Raw genomic sequence first — 19,339 nt, 5'->3', positions numbered from 1 at the left:
CACAATCTGGGCAGGAGAGGGAATTTTCAAGAGGAGGAAATTACATTTTGGGAATTTTTTGTTCTGTATTTTATCGAACTACAGTTGATTTAAAATGTTGTGTTTTATGCGTAGAGCAAAATGATTCAGTTATTCATGTATATATATTTTTTGGATTATTTTCCTTTACAGGTTATTACAGGATATTGAGTATAGTTCCCTGGGCTATACAGTGAGACCTTGTCGGTTATCTGTTGTATATATAGTAGTGTGTATGTTAATCCCCAAATTTTAATTTACCACCCCCTTCCCACCTTTCCCCTTCAGTAATCATAAGCTTGTTCTCAGTGTCTGTGGGTCTATTTCTGTTTTGCATGTAAGTTGCTTTCCGCCCCCCCCCAAGATTCCACATGTAACTGATACCATATGATATTTTGTCTTTGGCTTACCTCACTTAGTATGATAATCTCTAGGTCCATTCCTGTTACTGCAGATGGCATTATTTTATTCTCTTTTATGGCTGAGTAATATTCCATTGTATAGATATACTACATTTTCTTTATTCATTTATCTGTTGATGGACATTTACGTTTATTTCATATCTTGGCTATTGTAAATAATGCTGCAGTGAACACTGGGGTGCAGGTATCTTTTTGAATTATGATTTTCTCCAGATATATGCCTATAAGTGGAATTGCAGGATCAGGTGGGGTTTTTTCTAACCCTGTTTTTATTTTTTTTAAGGAATCTCCATACTGCTCTCCATATGGGGTCACCAATTTAGATTTCCTCCACCAGGGTGGGGGGGTTCCTTAAGCATATTTTTAATTGGTTATGGGAACATTTTTATGATGGTTGCTTTAAAATTCTTGTCAGTTAATTCCGGCATCTGGAATTATCTGACATATTGTCATCTGTTGATCGTTTTTTCTTATCCAGCTGAGATTTTTCCTGGCTCTTGGTCTAACAAGTGTTTTTCAGTTGCATTCTGCACATTTTGGGAGCTATGTTATGAGACTGCATCTTCCTTAAATTTTATGTTTTAGCGTCCTTCACTGAAACCACACCAGCAGGGGAATGTAGACACTGACCACTGACCCTTCATACCAAGTAGGGGTAGAAGCCCAGGACTATTCTGGATGGAATGGAGAAGGGTGCCTAACTAGTGGGCAGGGATTGAAATCTGTGCTTTCCGCTCATTGACACTGGAGTGAGAAAGTGGTACTTTGTTACCATGAAATGGGAATGGAAATCCAGGCTGCCCTTTTGGTCTCTGTTGACACCATCCTGGAGGAGAGTGAAAAAGGTACCTCACTGACACTAAGCAAAGGTAGAAATCTGGGCTCTCCCTTTGGCCTTTGCCAAGTGTTTGTGTGGAGGGTAAGAAGTGCCTTGTTACTGATGCATATAGAAGTCCAGGCTGTCCATATGGCTTCCACTAACATCACAGAGGTGGACGGGGAGGGATAGCTTGTTACTGCTGGGTGGTGGTTAAAGTTCAGCCTCCCTGCTTGGCTTTCTCTGATACTACCACAGGTGGATTAGAAAGGATACCTCATTATTGCCAGGTGAAGGTAGAAATTATGCTCCCCACTTGGCTTTTGCTGACAGTGGTTGGGGTGAGCATGGTTTCTTCCTCTGGTGTTTCTTGGACTAGGGCATTTATTGGTGAAATAAAATTTCTTTGGAATAGGGCATTTATTGTTAAAATAAAGTTTCTGTCATGCTAGGCTGCTTATTCCTGGCTCTTTGGCAGGAGAGAGTAGGCTTTCCTTGGGACTTTTTTCATCTGTGCCCATTGCTGTTTGTGCATGTGGGATTTTTCAGCACCTAGTCTGAGCTTTTAAGGAAGCAAAAAGAAGCCTCAGGACACTCATCACCAATGTGATTACTTGAATCCTGGGGTTCCTAGCTGGTCTACTTTCTTCTCTTCCCCCTTTCAGAATATTCTATTTGTTTATATATAATGTCTAGGGTTTTTAATTGTACTTAGTTGGACAGATAGGTAGAAATGTGTTTACTCCACCTTGTCCAGAACCAAATTAAGTTTCTTTTAAATCTACCATAAAAATAACATTTGGAGAAGCTGGTATATAGAATAAGGCTTTAGGCCAGGGAATAAGTATTACCTTGATTGGAAACTTGCATCATTTGTACATTGTGAAACTAAAACCCACCTGTTTTTCTACCTGCCTCCCCCTGAAAAAAGAAACCACTCAACAAACAAACAGTTTCTCTTAACCTTTAAAGTTTCACAAAAGCACTTTCAGGACTTTCTTGGCCACAGAAATCAAAAGGAACGTTTAAGTCGTCAAGTTTATTAATGGTGCCAAGGGTTTTCTTGTTTAATTCCTTGTGCCCTGCCAAAATGGAAAAATGTGAAAATTAAGACTGGGACACTTTGCCAGCCAATAAAAGACAATCTTGGAACTTTAGTAATCTGTGTTACTGAATTGCTTTTCTAGAGTTTGACAGAAATATAGGTAAGACAAGTCTGATATTTATTCTTCAGTGCTGCCTGTATTTGATCACTGCCCAAAGGACGACCCAAATAATGCTCCAGGGACCTGGCCCTTCCCAATAGGACTAACCTACACAATAGGAAGCTGGTAGAGCTGGGGAGAGAGATTTGTCCCTGCTGAAACCGTGAAAGTAATTTTGTTTCTCATTTGGTGCCATTTTGGTAGAGCATAAACATGTTAACAATTTAGAGATTGTAGGAGTCCCTGATGGCTGAGAAAAATTGGAACTGTTTCTATAGAAAAAGGCAATTGGGACTTTGTCCGAGAAAAAAAAATTCCTTTTTTTTTTAACACATTCCCTTTTTTCAACTAAAATGGAAAAAATTTTGGTTTCTTAACTCCCCAACCAGGAATTGAACTCACCACACCCCGTGCAGTGGAGTGTTAACCACTAGACCTCCAGGGAATCCCCTGGACATGTATTTCTTCTTTATAACATTTTGATGAACATTACTTCTTGGTATGCATAGATATTTTTGCTTTTTAGAAAGAGGAAACTTGCTACATACTCTCTAGTATCTTGCTTATTATATCTGTTATTGATACATCATGGACATTTTATCATATCAATTACTGTAGGTCTGTACCATCATATCTCAGTTAACCTCAAGGAATCATTTAGCCTGAAAAAAATGTGCTTTATTGTTTAAATTTGCATATCTTTGAATACTAGTGATAGCCTTTTGTATTTCTGTTGTGAATTGTCAGTTCGTATCCTCTATTTTTTTCCTCTGTGGTGTTCAGTTTTTTAATATTTGTAAGAACTCTTTATGTATTTATTCTGGGTCTTTCACATACAGTGAAAATGTTTTCTAAGTTATAGTTTCTTTTTAAACTTTGTTCATAGTGTGTTTTATTCATTCAGGCATTTTACAGTAGATTTTTTATCATTTATTTTTTAGACATTGTGTATCTTTTATATAGTTATATTTTCCCCTTTTTCCTTTATGGTTTCTGCCTTTGGTGATCAACATGTGTTTTGACAGTATATGTAAAATAACTTAAAATCACAATTTTCCTTTTGCTTTCTCAGTTTTTTTCTGATTCTGGATGATGATGCCACTCAATGCACTCTGTACTTTGCTTACTCAGTGTTAGCAATATATACCTGTCCCTCCATATTCTCTTTAACTCTGTGGTGAAATAGTATTTATCAACAATGTGTAAATTCCGTTTTGAAGTATCTTGTCTCTTCAACTTGAATTATAAAATCTCAAATTTGCTTCCCTGAAAATAATTTGGCTAAAGATGGAAACGCTAACCATATGAGGAAAGAAGTAATTTTAACACAAAAAATTAAAATAATACTGTGATATTCTCAATATTAAGATATAACATTATAATTAAAATGTAAAGTACTAGAAACTATAGCATTATTAGTGTATGCCTAACCTGATAACATCTGCTTATGAGAAATAATTATTGAAATATTTTGGGAAGCTTTCCTAAAATGTGAGAATTTGACTACTTTTGTTTTTCCAGCTAGCACCTGTTGTTTGACTGATGAAATAGTGCTTTCAGATGTGAACTGGCATTTTTCAGACAGTGTGGATTTTCCTCCAGTGTCTCCTTGGTCTTAGATCTGTTCTGTAATGGGTCAGCTTCTAACAGTAATCTTGTCAAGTAGCACTTGACACCAGGATTGATTTCTCTGTTACTGATGTTAAATTGACTTAATGGTTGCTGTAATTATTAAATCAGAGCAATACTTTTCATTAGTTTGTTGTAAAAATTTCCTCTTGGCACAGAACATGGTTCCATTTCTAAGACAGAACCAAGCCTTAATAGTATGGTGTGCCTTTCCAGGCATTTTTCATGCTTGTCCAGTATTTACGTATGTAGAATTAGTAAATGACAGATCACAAGAGGTTTTTGTGATTGACAAATTAACTGAGATTCGAGATCTGAAAATCTTGTGCTACGGAACTTGTTTTCTAAAAGGTATTTGTGAAAGAAAATCTGAAGAATTTAATTACAAAGGTGAAAGTAATCAACCAATGAGATACTCTTAAAAAGAATACATACAACTGTCATGTGAGAAAGAGCACTAAGCTGTCTCTGTATTATTTGTCATTCAAGGGCACAACTGGAAACCGATCTGAAGATTGAGAAGGAATGGAGACAGACTCTTCGGGAAGATCTTCAAAAGGAGAAAGACACTGTATCTCATCTCAGAAATGAGACCCAACAGATCATTACTCTTAAAAAAGTAAGTAATGGTGGTAAACTTTCAAAATCCTATCGTGATGAAAGTTACTTGAAAAGACAAGTCATAATTTACCTGTATACGGAGGAAACAAAGTATATTGGTCTTCTTTAAAAATATCATTAAGGGGATTAAATGAATAGAAAATAGTTGATAGTAAATAGACCAGCTATTTTTTGTAAAAAGCTGAAGGATACACTCCTATTCTTTAATGGTATGTCTGTGGGGTCTCACAGAGTCAGACACGACTGAAGCGACTTAGTAGCAGCAGCATACGATGTGGAGTTTGTTTCTTTTAAATTGCATTTTCTGTCTTTTATTATTTTGAAGGAGTTCCTTAACCTCCAGGATGAAAATCAGCGATTGAAAAAAATATATCACAAACAGGAGCAAGCTCTTCAAGAACTTGGCAACAAACTTAGCGAGTAATTTCTCTTTATTCCTTTTACTAAGTAGTCATTGACTTTTTTTTTTTGTCATTGACTTTTATAAAGTTATAAGTGTGCCAAACCAAATAGACATAAAAGTTTAATATTAAAAAGAAAGATATCAACTATTAGAAACAAAGCCAAACAAAAACTTCAAAATTAACAGATAAGGGTGTGGACTGGGGAGAGATTGTGTTAAAAATTATATTCTAAAATGAACATAGATCTTAGTTCCAGATATTTTCCAGTAGATGAGATCTAAGACTGTTGTTTAATTTCTCCAAATCATATTTTTCTCAGTAGTCAGATTTTCAGAATAGTTGGAGAGATGTTGTTCAGACTGTTCTGAGAAGGAGCCACCATTATGAAAAGTTGATGTTGTTTGATGCTATCTGTAGTTGGGGCTTAACTGCATACAGTATGGTTGGTTCTATCGCACTGAAGTGTTACCGGGTTCCTATGAGGACAAGGAGAAATGGATTTCTGTCTTTCACATTTTCCTCCTTGTTCCACATTGTGTTTGGGATTAAGCTAATCCCATCTTTGTGCCCTGATTGAATATATTGTCAAATATCTAGGGTAAACGCTGGAAGGTTTGATTTAGTATTGAGTGTACCACTGTCACATTAGAAAATAGAGAGTGTCATTTTTTTTATAATACAGAAAAGTTAAAGAAAGCTACAGTGACCCATAATTCTGTCACCTAAATAAATCGCTTTGATGTTTTATATGGTTAGAAAATTCACAGAGCATCAAAAGGGAACTTCCCTAGTTGTCCAGTGGTTAAGACTTTGCATTTCCACATCAGAGGGGTGAGTTTTATCCCTGGTCAGGAAACTAACATCCTGTAAGTGACGCAGCCAAAAAAGAAAAAAGTAAAATGAGGTGGGGTTGGGAGGGGGCAGGTCATGCAGAATAATATGAGACATTTAATTTTGTTGAAAGAGAAAGTTAATAGTTCAGAAATAGTTTTTAAGCTTACCATTCAGGATCTGCATGTTATGTTTCAAGTTATGACTAAATTTTAAAATTAGCATTCATTAATGTCATTCATTGGAATGGGTGAATTTAACTCAAATGACCATTATATCTCTTGAGAGTCTCTTGGACTGCAAGGAAATCCAACCAGTCCATCCTAAAGGAGATCAATCCTGGGTGTTCATTGGAGGGACTGATGTTGAAGCTGAAACTGCAATACTTAGGCCACCTGATGCGAAGAACTGACTCATTGGAAAAGACCATGATGCTGGGAAAGATTGTGGGCAGGAGGAGAAGGGGACGACAGAGGATGAGATGGTTGGATGGCATCACCAATGTAATGGACATGGGTTTGGGTGGACTCCGGGAGTTGGTGATGGACAGGGAGGCCTGGCGTGCTGTGGTTCATGGGGTCACAAAGAGTCGGACACGACTGAGCGACTGAACTGAATGTCATTCATTGGAATGGGTGAATTTAACTCAGATGACCATTATATCAACTACTGTGGACAAGAATCCCTTAGAAGAAATGGAGTAGCCATCATAGTCAACAAGAGTCTGAAACGCAGTACTTGGATGCAGTCTCAAAAATGACAGAATGATCTCCATTCGTTTCCAAGGCAAACCATTCAGTATCACAGTAATCCAGGTCTATGCCCCAACCAGTAATGTTGAAGAAGCTAAAGCTGAACAGTTCTATGGAGACCTACAAGACCTTCTAGAACTAACACCCCAAAAAAGATGTCCTTTTCATCATAGGGGACTGCAATGCAAAAGTAGGAAGTCAAGAGATACCTGGATTAACAGGCAAATTTGACTTTGGAGTACAGAATGAAGCAGGGCAAGGGCTAACGGAGCTTTGCCAAGAGAATGCACAGGTCATAGCAAACACCCTCTTCCAACAAAAGAGAATGCTCTACACATGGACATCACCAGATGGTCAATACCAAAATCAGATTGATTATATTCTTTGCAGCCAAAGATAGAGAAGCTCTATCAGTTTAGTTCAGTTTAATCGCTCAGTCGTGTCCAATTCTTTGCGACCCCATGAATTGCAGCACGCCAGGCCTCCCTGTCCATCACCAATTCCGGGAGTCCACCCAAACTCATGTCCATCGAGTTGGTAAGGCCATCCAGCCATCTCATCCTCTGTCGTTCCCTTCTCCTCCTGCCCACAATCCCTCCCAGCATCAGAGTCTTTTCCAATGAGTCAACTCTTTGCGTGAAGTGGCCAAAGTACTTGAGTTTCAGCTTTAGCATCACTCCTTCCAAAGAACACCAAGGACTGATCTCCTTTAGAATGGACTGGTTGGATTTCCTTGCAGTCCAAGGGACTCTCAAGAGTCTTCTCCAACACCACAGTTCAGAAGCATCCATTCTTTGGCACTCAGCTTTCTTCACAGTCCAACTCTCACATCCATACATGACTACTGGAAAAACCATAGCCTTGACTAGACAGACCTTTGAAGCTCTATTCAGTCAGCAAAAACAAGACCAGGAGCTGACTGTGGATCAGATCATTAACTCTTTATTGCCACATTCAGACTTAAACTGAACAAAGTAGGGAAAACCACTAGACCATTCAGGTATGACCTAAATCAAATCCCTTACCATTATACAGTGGAAGTGACAGATTCAAGGGATTAGATTTAATAGACAAAGTGCCTGAGGAACTAGGGACGGAGGTTTGTGACATTGTACAGAAGGCAGTGATCAAGACCATTGCCAAGAAAAATAAATGCAAAAAGGAAAAATGGTTGCCTGAGGAGGCCTTACAAATAACTGAGAAAAGAAGAGAAACAAAAGGCAAAGGAGAAAGGAAAGATATTCCCATTTGAATGCAGAGTTCCAGAGAATAGCAAGGAGAGATAAGAAAGCCATCCTTAGTAATCAGTGCAAAGAAATAAAGGAAAACAATAGAATGGGAAAGACTAGAGATCTCTTTAAGAAAAGTAGAGATACCAAAGGAACATTTCATGCAAAGATGGGCACAATAAAGGACAGAAATGGCATGGACCTAACAGAAGCAGAAGATATTAAGAGGTGGCAAGAATACACAGAAGAACTGTACAAAAAAGATCTTCACAACCCAGATAACTATGATGATGTGATCACTCACCTAGAACCAGACATCCTGGAATGAGAAGTCAAATGGGCCTTAGGAAGCAACACTATGAACAAAGCTAGCGGAGATGATGGAATTCAGTGGAGCTGTTTCAAATCCTAAAAAATGATGCTGTGAAAGTGCTGCACTCAACATGCTAGCTAATTTGGAAAACTCAGCAGTGGCCACAGGACTGGAAAAGGTCAGTTTTCGTTCCAATCCTAAAGAAAGGCAATGCCAAAGAATGCTCAAACTACTGCACAATTGCACTCATCTCATACGCCAGTAAAGTAATGCTCAAAATTCTCCAAGCCAGGCTTCAACAGTACATGAACCATGAACTTCCAGATATTCAAGCTGGATTTAGAAAAGGCAGAGGAACCAGAGATCAAATTGCCAACATCAGTTGGATCATCGAAAAGGCAAGTGAGTTCCAGAAAAACATCTACTTCTGCTTTGTTGATTATGCCAAAGCCTTTGACTGTGTGGATCACATCAAACTGTGGAAAATTCTTTAAGAGATAGGAATACCAGACCACCTTACCTGCCTCCTGAAAAATCTGTATTCAGATCAAGAAGCAACAGTTAAAACTGGACATGGAACAACAGACTGGTTCCAAATAGGGAAAGGAGTACGTCAAGGCTATATATTGTCACCGTGCTTATTTAACTTATATGCAGAGTCCATCATGTGAAATGCTGGGCTGGATGAAGCACAAGCTGGAATCAAGATTGCTGGGAGAAATAACAATAACTTCAGATATGCAGATGACACCACCCTTATGGCAGAAAGCGAATAACTAAAGAGCCCCTTAATGAAAGTGAAAGATGAGAGTGAAAAAGTTGGCTTAAAACTCAACATTCAGAAAACGAAGATCATGGCATCTGTTCCCACCACTTCATGGCAATTAGATGGGGAGACAATGGAAACAGTGATAGATTTTATTTTTGGGGGGGCTCCAAAATCACTGCAGATGGTGACCACAGCCATGAAATTAAAAGACACTTGCTCTTTGGAAGAAAAGCTATGACCAACCTAGACAGCCTATTAAAAAGCAGAGACATTACTTTGGCAACAAAGTCCATCTAGTCAAAACTATGGTTTTTCCAGTAGTCATGTATGGATATGAGAGTAGGACTATAAAGAAAGCTGAGCACCAAAGAATTGATGCTTTTAAACTGTGGTATTGGAGAAGACTCTTGAGAGTCCCTTGGACTGCAAGGAGATCCAACCAGTCTCTGCTAAAGGAAATCAGTCCTGAATATTCATTGGAAGGACTGATGCTGAACCTGAAACTCCAATACTTTGGCCACCTCATGAGAAGAGCTGACTCATTTGAAAAGACCCTGATGCTGGAAAAGATAGAAGGCAGGAGGAGAAGGGGACGATAGAGGATGAGATGGTTGGATGGCATTACCGACTCAATGGACATGAGTTTGAGTAAGCTCCGGGAGTTGGTGATGGACAGGGAGGCCTGGTGTGCTGCAGTCCATGGGGTCAGAAAGAGTTGGACATGACTGAGTAACTGAACTGAATGTCACTGACAGGAGTAATTAAGTATCTCTTTTAGAGTTTACCAACCATGTGACTTAGGGCCATTTATTTAAGCTCTTTAAGCGCATTTTTCCATTTGTAAATTGGAGAGTTATAATATCTCTTTCTCCATTTGTAAATTGGAGAGTTATAAAATACCTATAGGGTTCTTTTTCTGATTAAAAGATAAAGCATGTAGCATAGTACCTTTCCTCATCTCAAGCAGAATATCAGTTTTCTTGTCTGTAAGATGAACAGGATAGATTTGAAAGTTACTTTCCAGTGCTTCCATTCTGAACCAGCAATTTAAAATATAAATGATTAATTTTAATTTGAAAAGTACTTTTGATAATGACATATTTACTATTAACTGATTTCTTATTGAAGGATTCTTATAAAGAGAAATTTTGATAGACTTTGAAAAGCTTTAAATGTTAATTATTCAGGGCTTCCCTGGCAGCCCAGTGGGTAAGACTTCTTACTTCTAATGCAGGTAGATTGGGTTTGATCCCTGCTTGGGGAACTAAGATCCTGCATGAGCATGGTGCAGGCAAAAAAAAGAAAAAGTTAATTATTCTGAATAAGTTATGATTGTAGATAAACTGCCTAGTATGAAGATTAAAGTAATAAACCTGAAATATTAATATTTGGAGAAAACTTGGAATGTGAAATTTTAGGATGAAATATTAGAAAAAGAAAAATCTAGACTAATCTGTGTCATAAATTACTGACAGTTTAAAATAACTGGAAGAGGAAAAAACCAGCTTCTTCCTTATGCTCACTGAGGCTTAAATTCCAAGAAGAAAAACTTTTAGTTTAAAGAATAAATTGCCAGGACTCTTCCAATGTAGTATTCTATAGATGCTATTCTTTCCATATAAAGAAACTTACAGATTCTTTTCCTTCATGGAGGGATTTCAGGATTGTCTGAGGCTTGCATAATTTATGGGTGTTTTCCTATAGTGTCATAGTTGATTGTATCACATTTATTACATTCTCATGTTTTATTTTGACCTTTCTCTATGCTTTTTTCATGCTGTGGTCAAATATTTTCAGAAACTTAAATACGTATTCCTAAAAGGAATGTAATTAAAATGAATAATACAGACATCTGTTCCCTGCCCAGGACAAGGAAAAGGTGTTCTTTTACGTTGTGTTTATTGGAACTGTGAATGATACTCTCTTTCTTTAGGATAGTTTGGCAACTTGTATCAGGGTAGAAGGGGCAGCATGCTTTTTTAGGGTCCGTATTTGTGAATAAAGGCATTTTAACCAGAAATAAATCAACACCAGTAAGTTTTCATATAGAAAGTATTTCTGTAGTGAACACCATTAAGTAAGCTATTTTTATTCCATATTCAGTTTTTCTGTATATACTATTGTGGCCAAAATTCCCATCAGTTTTCCTTGGGTGCTTTTTGTAGATGTGAGTTCAGCTAAGAAAATTTGATTACTCTGTTAGTATTTTTACACTGTGTAATTTTACATTTATTATTCCCACTGTAAGAGTTATTATGAGCCAGATAAAAGACTAACACTGTTTTTAAGTTCTGGAACAAAGAACACTTGTAGGGCAAAGCAAGTTCCTAATGTTCTGCTTCAGACTTTAGTATTTTATGTATGGTTTAATCCAATTATTTCATTTTTAAGTTGTTATCTTAAGAAAATAATACAAATGTTTTGGTCATTTCAATTTTAATGAATAATTTTATGGCAAAAAGATTTGAAACATGTTGAAAATTCATCAGTAGGTAATTATGTAAGCTGCATACTTTACATTCTTTTTCGTGGTATACCTGTAACCATTTAATATTATGATGTGGCAGATACTTAATAAGAAGTCAGTAGCTCTAAGCCTTTCAGGATATATTGTTAAGTCATATGGGGAACTATGTAAATAATTTTTCCATTTGAAATCTACATACTCATTGACATGTAGACATGATCATGTCTGGGTATTGGGATCACAGATAAATATTGCATGTTAACTAACACGTATTTTTAAAAGGTTAAAAAAGTATTATATCTTCCTTAATATATCCACTCTTACTTACCACTCTGTAGCATCTGCTACAGAAAGAGTATTCATAATGGTTAACCTGTCGGCTTTTGGGTCTCAGAGATGAGGGTTTAAATCCTGGCTTCCTCAGTTACCATCTTGTGACATGTTACAAGTGACTAAACCTCCTAAGACCTCACTGTTTTCATCTTTATAAGTGTTTCTGAAGACTAAATGAAAGTTTATAGCACAGTGTCTGGTACCTCAGCTATTTATTGACAGCTACAATAAATGATAGCTATCATTAATAGTCATAGCCACATGAAAATTCCAACATTCTTTCTTTAAAAAAAGCAAATTTTAAATCTCAAAACTATTTTTGCTTTAGGTCGTTTAAGAAAGACAGGAAACTGTTAAATATAATCCCACTAGCCAAAGAAGATCATTAGAATAGTATAGTATATACAGTTTTATATTCTACGAAAATTCAGTTCTTTTCTAAGGAATCACTAGATGTTCTGTATTTTAAAATGTGTACTGAAATTTGAACCAATTTATAATCTTTTTAGATCAAAACTTAAAATCGAACACATGAAAGAAGCCAACAAAGCATTGCAGGTGAGTGTGAAGTGGTTTCCTCAAGTGGGAAGGGATATCTGTGAGTCTCCAGTAGGAGGTAAGGCCCCGTGTACTGTTGTGGAATCCTAGGATGTATAGAGGCAGAAGCACTGAATGGGGGCTTGTATCATGGGGTCCACCTCTTCACTACACCTCTAGAACACATTATTAAAATTCCTCATGTTGGAAATAACCTTGGAAATAGTTTTGTCTCCTTTCCTGAAGTTGTGGCATGGTTAGAGTGAAATTGCCTTTGGATTTGATACTCCTTAAATTCCTGAGCCAGTCTGTTACTTACTAGATTTTGATCTTCATCAAGTCACACATCACCATGGAGTCTCTTTCCTCTTCTGATTTTGGCTTATGATTTTGCATAAGGTTGCTTTGAATATTGAGTATGTTAATTGAGTGAAAGTGATTTGGTACAATTGAATATATGGTTCTTACAACAGAGGAGAAAATATAGTCTCTGTGTAAGTACTTCAGTGACAGATGGCTTCTTATCGCACAAGCTCCCCATTGCGTTTACCCAGGTGTTACATGAAAGTCCTTTAAAAAGTCAAATTGTACTACATACTAGGAAGACTTAAAAAAAGAAACAAAGGGAAGCAGTCTTTTGTTTTTCACCCCCTTGTCCCTTATGCATTCCAGCTTTCGCCACCATTAGGGAGCTACTTTTCTTTTTAGCTGCTTCTTCTGGCATTTCCCTGTTTCTTAAGTATTTTGCAGACCTAAGTATTGCCTCCTCAACATGACGGATGAGGAGTTTTGCTCACTCTCCCCCTGGTCTGTCTACTCTGCACTGTTCTTCTCCTGTAGTTAAGTAAAGTTTTTGTGAAATATATTTACTATATATTCTTTTGAGTATTTAAATACTGTTCCTTCCTGGGGCAGGTAGTATATATTGCAGTTGTTTTTTTTTTTCTTGAACAACTTTTCATTTCCTCTAGAGCTAATATTTATGCCCCCTGCCTTTTTCAGTGGTATTTGAGAATCAGAGTTTTCTTATAGCTTCACACACTTCTATTGTGATAGAAGTCTCTCACATGGTAAAAATGAATCAAGGAATCAGTTCGTTCTTCTTCCGTCAGAGTCACCCTTACGGACGTTCTCTGCTTCACTGCTGCTGTCTGGTCTGGTCTGGTCACTCTTGTCCTGGCATTTCCCTCTGCTGTCATTCTTTCTTTCAATGCTTTTTTTCTTTTTGCTGTGCCACACAGCTCGTGGGACTTTATAGTTAGCCAGCTAGGCATCAGACCTGGGCCTTTGGCAGTGAGAGCATGGAATCCTAACCACTTGATCAACATGGAATTCTCACTGGGTGATGCTTCCTTCAGTAGCCTCCTAGAAAATGGTGGATGAATAATAAAAGGTTTTATGAACCTGTATGCCTTTATTCTGCTCTCACTCTCTTTTAGGAGATACATAGGGATGTTTGCCCAACTGTCATTTTTTAAGCTGTTTTGTAAAAATTTTTCACTGTGAAATATATATCATATATGCAAGAGGACATGTACAGTACAACTTAAAAATGCTAGCATACTGTTTTAGCTTGTGATGGAACATGTGTGCTCCCTGATTGCATTCCCTTCCCTACAGTAAGTCTTCTGTTTTTGTTAATCATTATGTTTTTCTAACAGTTTTATTGTTCATATCTAGCCTACATTATCTAGATTTCCATTTTTATGTGTATGAAAGTGGATTTATATATGACTTTTTTTTTGGTGCTATTGTCCAGTTGATAGGTCTATTGTATTACAATAGGTCTGTTTCTTACAATGGGTCTGTTGTAAGAAACCAGCTATTATAGTTTCTTACATTTTGGGTTTTATCTGATTTCTTCTTCATAATAGTCTTATTTTTTCCTCTATCCCCTTATTTAAGCCTATAAACTGGATTAAACCTAAAGTTATGAATTCAGTTTCAACCTTCTGTGAGACTTATTTCTGTTACTATATTTTTAACATTCAGCCAGCTCCTATTTGCTCATTTTTCCTTTTTAAAATAACATCTTGTCTCTAAGGATATTCCATTATAATTTCTTTAATGTTTTCTTTTATTGCTGCTATTCTGTTCCCTCTGAATTCTTTTCTTATGTTTATTTGGCTGGAGTACTTCACGCCCAAATCATTCCTCAGATGTTAGAAAATCTCCCAGTTTTGATGAAAGGCACAAAAAGTCTTGGAAGCCTGGTGTTTGTTGGTTAGGTGGGTGGGGATGGGTTGTAATAGACAGGGGGGCCTTGACCGAAGAGAAATCTGTCAACTTCCAATCTGCTGGGTATCTTCTCCCAGTGTTGGTATCTACAAGACCTCTCTGGAGCAGTTGACTTTGTTCAGAGAAGGATCCTTAATACTGTTTGCAGGATTTAACCTGAGTAGCTGACATTCTGGAACACCAAGGGCAGGAAAACATAGCCATTTGTTTGCAGAGCAGTAGCTTGCCCCCTTTAGTTTTGGCTCTGCTTGTAAACAGCTTTGTTTTGTTGAGGAAGCAACTTCAGCTCCCTGGATCTTAAGTTTTTCTTATCTGTAAAATGAAAGCTTGAGGGTGCTGTTCTGAGGTCCCTTCTAGCTAATGCACTAGGCTTACCCTACATTGTACAGCTTTTCTCCTTGAGAGAGGTGCAAGGTAAGTTGATAAATCTGGAAATAAAGTTGGAAGCTCAACCCTGATGTCAGAAGGTTACTTACTTTTGAACCAAATGATGGTGTTTGGAAATCTGCTTCATGTCAGGGTCTCGTCCTTACAAACATAGCTGGGCAGCAAAGTTGCTTGCACTATGTGACTTTGGGATATTTGGCAAATCACTTTCCTTTTTATGGTGTTCAAGTTAGATAGAATTATCTTCAAGGCCTCATCTTGCTTTAAAAAAAAATTCCATGATTCAAATCATGTGACTCTGCTGGTCAGTCTCTCTGTATCTGATGGGAGCTGTCTAGGTTTTTTTTTGTTTTTATATCTTCACTTCTTACAATCCTGTGTTCTAAGAAGCCTGAAGAGTGCCTGAAGTGCGGTAACCCAATACCATTTGTCTTACCTCTACTATATCAGATAACAGGTGCTGGTTACTGAGACTGTGAAAGTAACCTTGCAGTCTTAACCCCTGAATGCTTACTCTCTTTTCGTCTTAGTTTCTTCCAAGAATTATGCTGTCAGGTAGAAGAGGCTTTCAAGAAAACTCAGGCTTTTGAGAATGTCTGTGGGCTTTTCTGCTTGTAAGATTTTTCTCTTGTTAGCTGGTATAGGTCCTATGTTGCTCACGCCCTCTTCCAAGTTAGAATCAGATATACTTGGTTCTGTGGAAGCAGCAGCAGCAGTGTAGCTTAGGCTGGGCTGTTTCCAAAAGGGACATGTGATGAGTTAATCAGAAATACAGGACTTCTTTAAAACTTAGGTCTTCTCGTTGTAAAATGGGCACCACCTAACAAAAGTTGCTTTCATAGAGGGATAAGATGCTTTTCCTAGCCAAGATCTTGTTGATTAAGAATCAGTCAAGTTAGTTAGAAATTTTAGGTATCAACTTCACTTCTACCTGTTTAAGACTACTTACATTTGCTATGGAAGTTTACATAGTACCTATTAAATTTGTGAGTCACAGAAGCTAAGGGAAATTTATAGCAGTGTAGAACTGAATTTAAGGTGAAGTCTTACCTAAAGAACTATCATCTGATTTACAAATTCTCTTCAAATACTGTGGATTAGCTGTGTATAATACATACATAATGCCAGACTCATGTACTTCACATAGTGAAAACTTATCTTTAAATGTTTTTGGACTAGATATTAAGGTTCTTTCCGTATAGTTACTATCCATAGTGGATTTTTGTTAAACATTTGTCATGAAATGTTCCAGTATTCAGCTGTAAAGAGTAAAATGAACCATCATCCAGTTTCACTATTTATCAACATATGGCCAATCTTATTTATATAAGCATGTCCCTTTTTCCTCACCCAGATTATTTTGAAGGAAATTCCACATTTGTTTAATCTACAACTGTTTAAATAAATCTGTCAAAAAAAAAAAGGACTCATTTTTGGCTTATCTACATGAATATTCCTATAAAATGCTCTTGGTCAGAAATGTTTTCATTTATCTTTTAGTACTAATTTGACCATTAATAATCATATTTTTCCTCTACCAGGGACTGGTTTGGTTGAAAGATAAAGAAGCAACACATTGTAAACTTTGTGAAAAGGAATTCTCACTGTCTAAGAGAAAGGTAAGGGAGAATAGGAAGCGAGTCCAAAAGTTTTGGTGCAAATATGGCTAATTTTACTCATTTTTTTCCCTCTGATTTTTCCATTTAATAGCACCACTGTAGAAACTGTGGGGAAATTTTCTGTAATGCCTGTTCTGACAACGAACTGCCTTTGCCTTCTTCACCGAAGCCAGTACGGGTTTGTGATTCCTGTCACGCATTACTAATTCAAAGATGCTCATCTAATTTGCCATAATATTCCAGAACTATTCTAATGTATGCAAAGTACCTACAATGAATGATGAATGTTACATATGAACATGTGTACAATGTATTCAGACAGCCCTTAAGGAGCTTTCAGACAGCATTGGTACCAGTTTTACTTTCACATATTCAACTCACAGGAACTCAATGTATAATGAGATTTCCTTTGCCATTTTTATTCAAAAATAACAGGGCATGCTTTAAAGTAACCTTAGTCTAATTCCTGACTGTAGTTATCATGAAACTCTTTTCTTAATGCCATGGAGAGGCCAGAGAGCAGAGCCTACATGTTTGCCATATTTTGTAAAGTGAAATGGCTCAGTTGTGTCCGACTCTGCAACCCCATGGATGTAGCCTACAGAGGAGCCTAGTATGCTACAGTCCATGTCCGACTCTTTGCAACCCCATGGACTATATACAGCCTATGGAGGAGCCTCACAATTGAACGACTTCACTTTACATGGCATTAAGAAGAGTTACAGGGTAACTACAGTCAGAAATTAGGCTGTTACTTTAAAAGCATGCCCTGTTATTTTTGAGTAAAAATGGCAAAGGAAATCTCAAATTATACATTAAGAGTTCCTGTGAGGTGAATGTGTGAAAGTAAAACTATCCGTGCTGTCTGAGTTGTTATCATGTAACTTTTTCTTAGTGCCATGGAGAGGCCAGAGAGCATAGCCTAACATGTTTGCCTTATTTTGTAAAGGCCTTCTTAAAAATAGGGTTTCAGATTATTCTCCAGATTGTCAAATTGATATTTGATGGTGCCTGTAATTTTTTCTTAATGCACTTTAAAGCTTCGCAGTTCTCGGAGAACGACTGGAAACGCACATTTTAGAAGTATTAATATTTCAACAGGTTTTTCATTAGCTTGGTAAAGTGTCAGCTGTATTTATTTGCTTCCCCTCCTCTGCCCATTTTGCATTAGAAAATGCCTTCCTTCTCTGTAGTCAATGTGGTATTTGCTGAACTTTGTGAGAGAGAGGTATTGTCTCCAAATATTTTGAAGTTATATCCATTTCTTAGGGGGGACTCACACTTTTAAAGTCAAAACATAGGAACTGCTCTGGCAGTCTGGTAGTTAAGAGCCCACACTTGTACTGCAAGGGGGGCACAGGTTGGATCCCTGGATTAAGATCCTGAATACCACATGGACATGGCCAAAAAAAAGTCACAACATAAACTTTCCTAGAAAAAAATGTAATAGCCAGGATTATAGGCTCCTGATTTTCCCTTAAGCTTTTAAGGAGAAATCTAAAATAGTTAAACTTTGCCTTTGATTATGACAGGTTTGAGTAAAAAAGTTCTGTATTACCTTTCCAGTCCAGTAACTTTTAGGAAGCATTACACTGTGGCAGTCTACTACAGTAGAGTAAAATACCATTTATTAGCACCTCCAAGCCAGGGCCTAGAGCCCTGCCATTACATATATACTTGAACTATTTCAAGCATTAAGTCAGTAAACACTAATCCCTGTTAATAGTTTATAGCATACCAATAATTTAATCTTTAAAACTACCCTTGTATAATTAACTGTTTCCACAGCATCACCACTTGGGGTTCTACTTTTTTAAGTCTTAAGTCATGCACTTTTGAGTCTGTACCTTTTAAACATGCCATTATTGGTATCCACATTACTCCTAAAAGCACTAGTAAATAAATCATGGCTACTCCCTCCCTACTCAGATAGCATTGCTTATTCTACAGGATCATTATTATCCTGAGTACATACTTCTGTTGAGGTTTAAAATTAATTTTCTAAGTTGTCAAAGTATGAAACCACTATTTTACTTTCAGATTTCTTTTTCATAATCCAGTCAGTTTTTTGTCTTCAATCAGAATGGACATACATATTTATAGGTGGTCTTTAATGCTCTGATAGGAGTATTTGAAACATGAAATTATATTCTCTGAACTGTTTTGTACTGATAGGATGGGTTAACATTTTTATGACGAGAATAAGCAAAAATGAAAAATTTCAAGTGCTGTTTTTTATTATTGTGCTTAAACTTTAAAATGTGATTCTCTTAAATACCAACCTTGGTTTCATTCAACAAACTGATTTTTAGTCCCAATTTAAATTCTTCACCACTCATGTTATTGCCATTGATTTGGGCCTTTTGTAGGCAGGCTTTTTCTAAGAAAATACTGAAACTTGCTCCATTTTGTTTTGACTTGTATCTAGAAACCATCATCTAATTTTGGATTTCATGTAACAGAACTTTGTATTTTGTGCGCTGTGTGTACTGTTCCCTCATCTAGTAGTAACCTAATGCCACCATGGTGCCAAGGAATTGTGATTGGAATTCTCATATTCACACTTCTCTAAAATGTGAATTTTATATAACAAATAAAACACCTGAAGAATTAAGCCTGTTTTAGAAAAGTGGTGTGAGCCTAGTAATTAAGGGAGTAAGTACAGGCAGTAAGATGAATCATTGCTCCAGTTGATAGGTTCTACTTATGCTACCAAGCTACCTTAAGAACGGCAGAAATCATTCCTTT

The 19,339-nt window shown here is 37.0% G+C and overlaps 1 protein-coding gene across 5 annotated transcripts in view; it reads left to right on the top strand.

Annotated features, from left to right (window-relative positions):
• The window catches only part of RUFY2 (RUN and FYVE domain containing 2), a 43,435-nt gene extending 24,230 nt beyond the window's left edge, over positions 1-19,205 (top strand). For all 5 annotated transcript variants that reach the window (XM_060406839.1, XM_015104390.4, XM_060406841.1 and 2 more), the window contains exons 14-18: positions 4,581-4,710; positions 5,038-5,132; positions 12,320-12,368; positions 16,514-16,591; positions 16,683-19,205. In XM_060406839.1, coding sequence (XP_060262822.1) covers positions 4,581-4,710; positions 5,038-5,132; positions 12,320-12,368; positions 16,514-16,591; positions 16,683-16,826 — 496 coding nt within the window. In that variant the 3' untranslated portion in view covers positions 16,827-19,205. The remainder of the gene's footprint in view (positions 1-4,580; positions 4,711-5,037; positions 5,133-12,319; positions 12,369-16,513; positions 16,592-16,682) is intronic.
• Positions 19,206-19,339: the final 134 nt, after the last annotated feature.

This window comes from Ovis aries, chromosome 25, assembly GCF_016772045.2.
Source record: "Ovis aries strain OAR_USU_Benz2616 breed Rambouillet chromosome 25, ARS-UI_Ramb_v3.0, whole genome shotgun sequence".
Lineage (NCBI taxonomy): Eukaryota > Metazoa > Chordata > Mammalia > Artiodactyla > Bovidae > Ovis > Ovis aries.
Note: the sequence above shows the minus strand (reverse complement) of the source record. Positions and strands in the feature narration are given on the sequence as shown.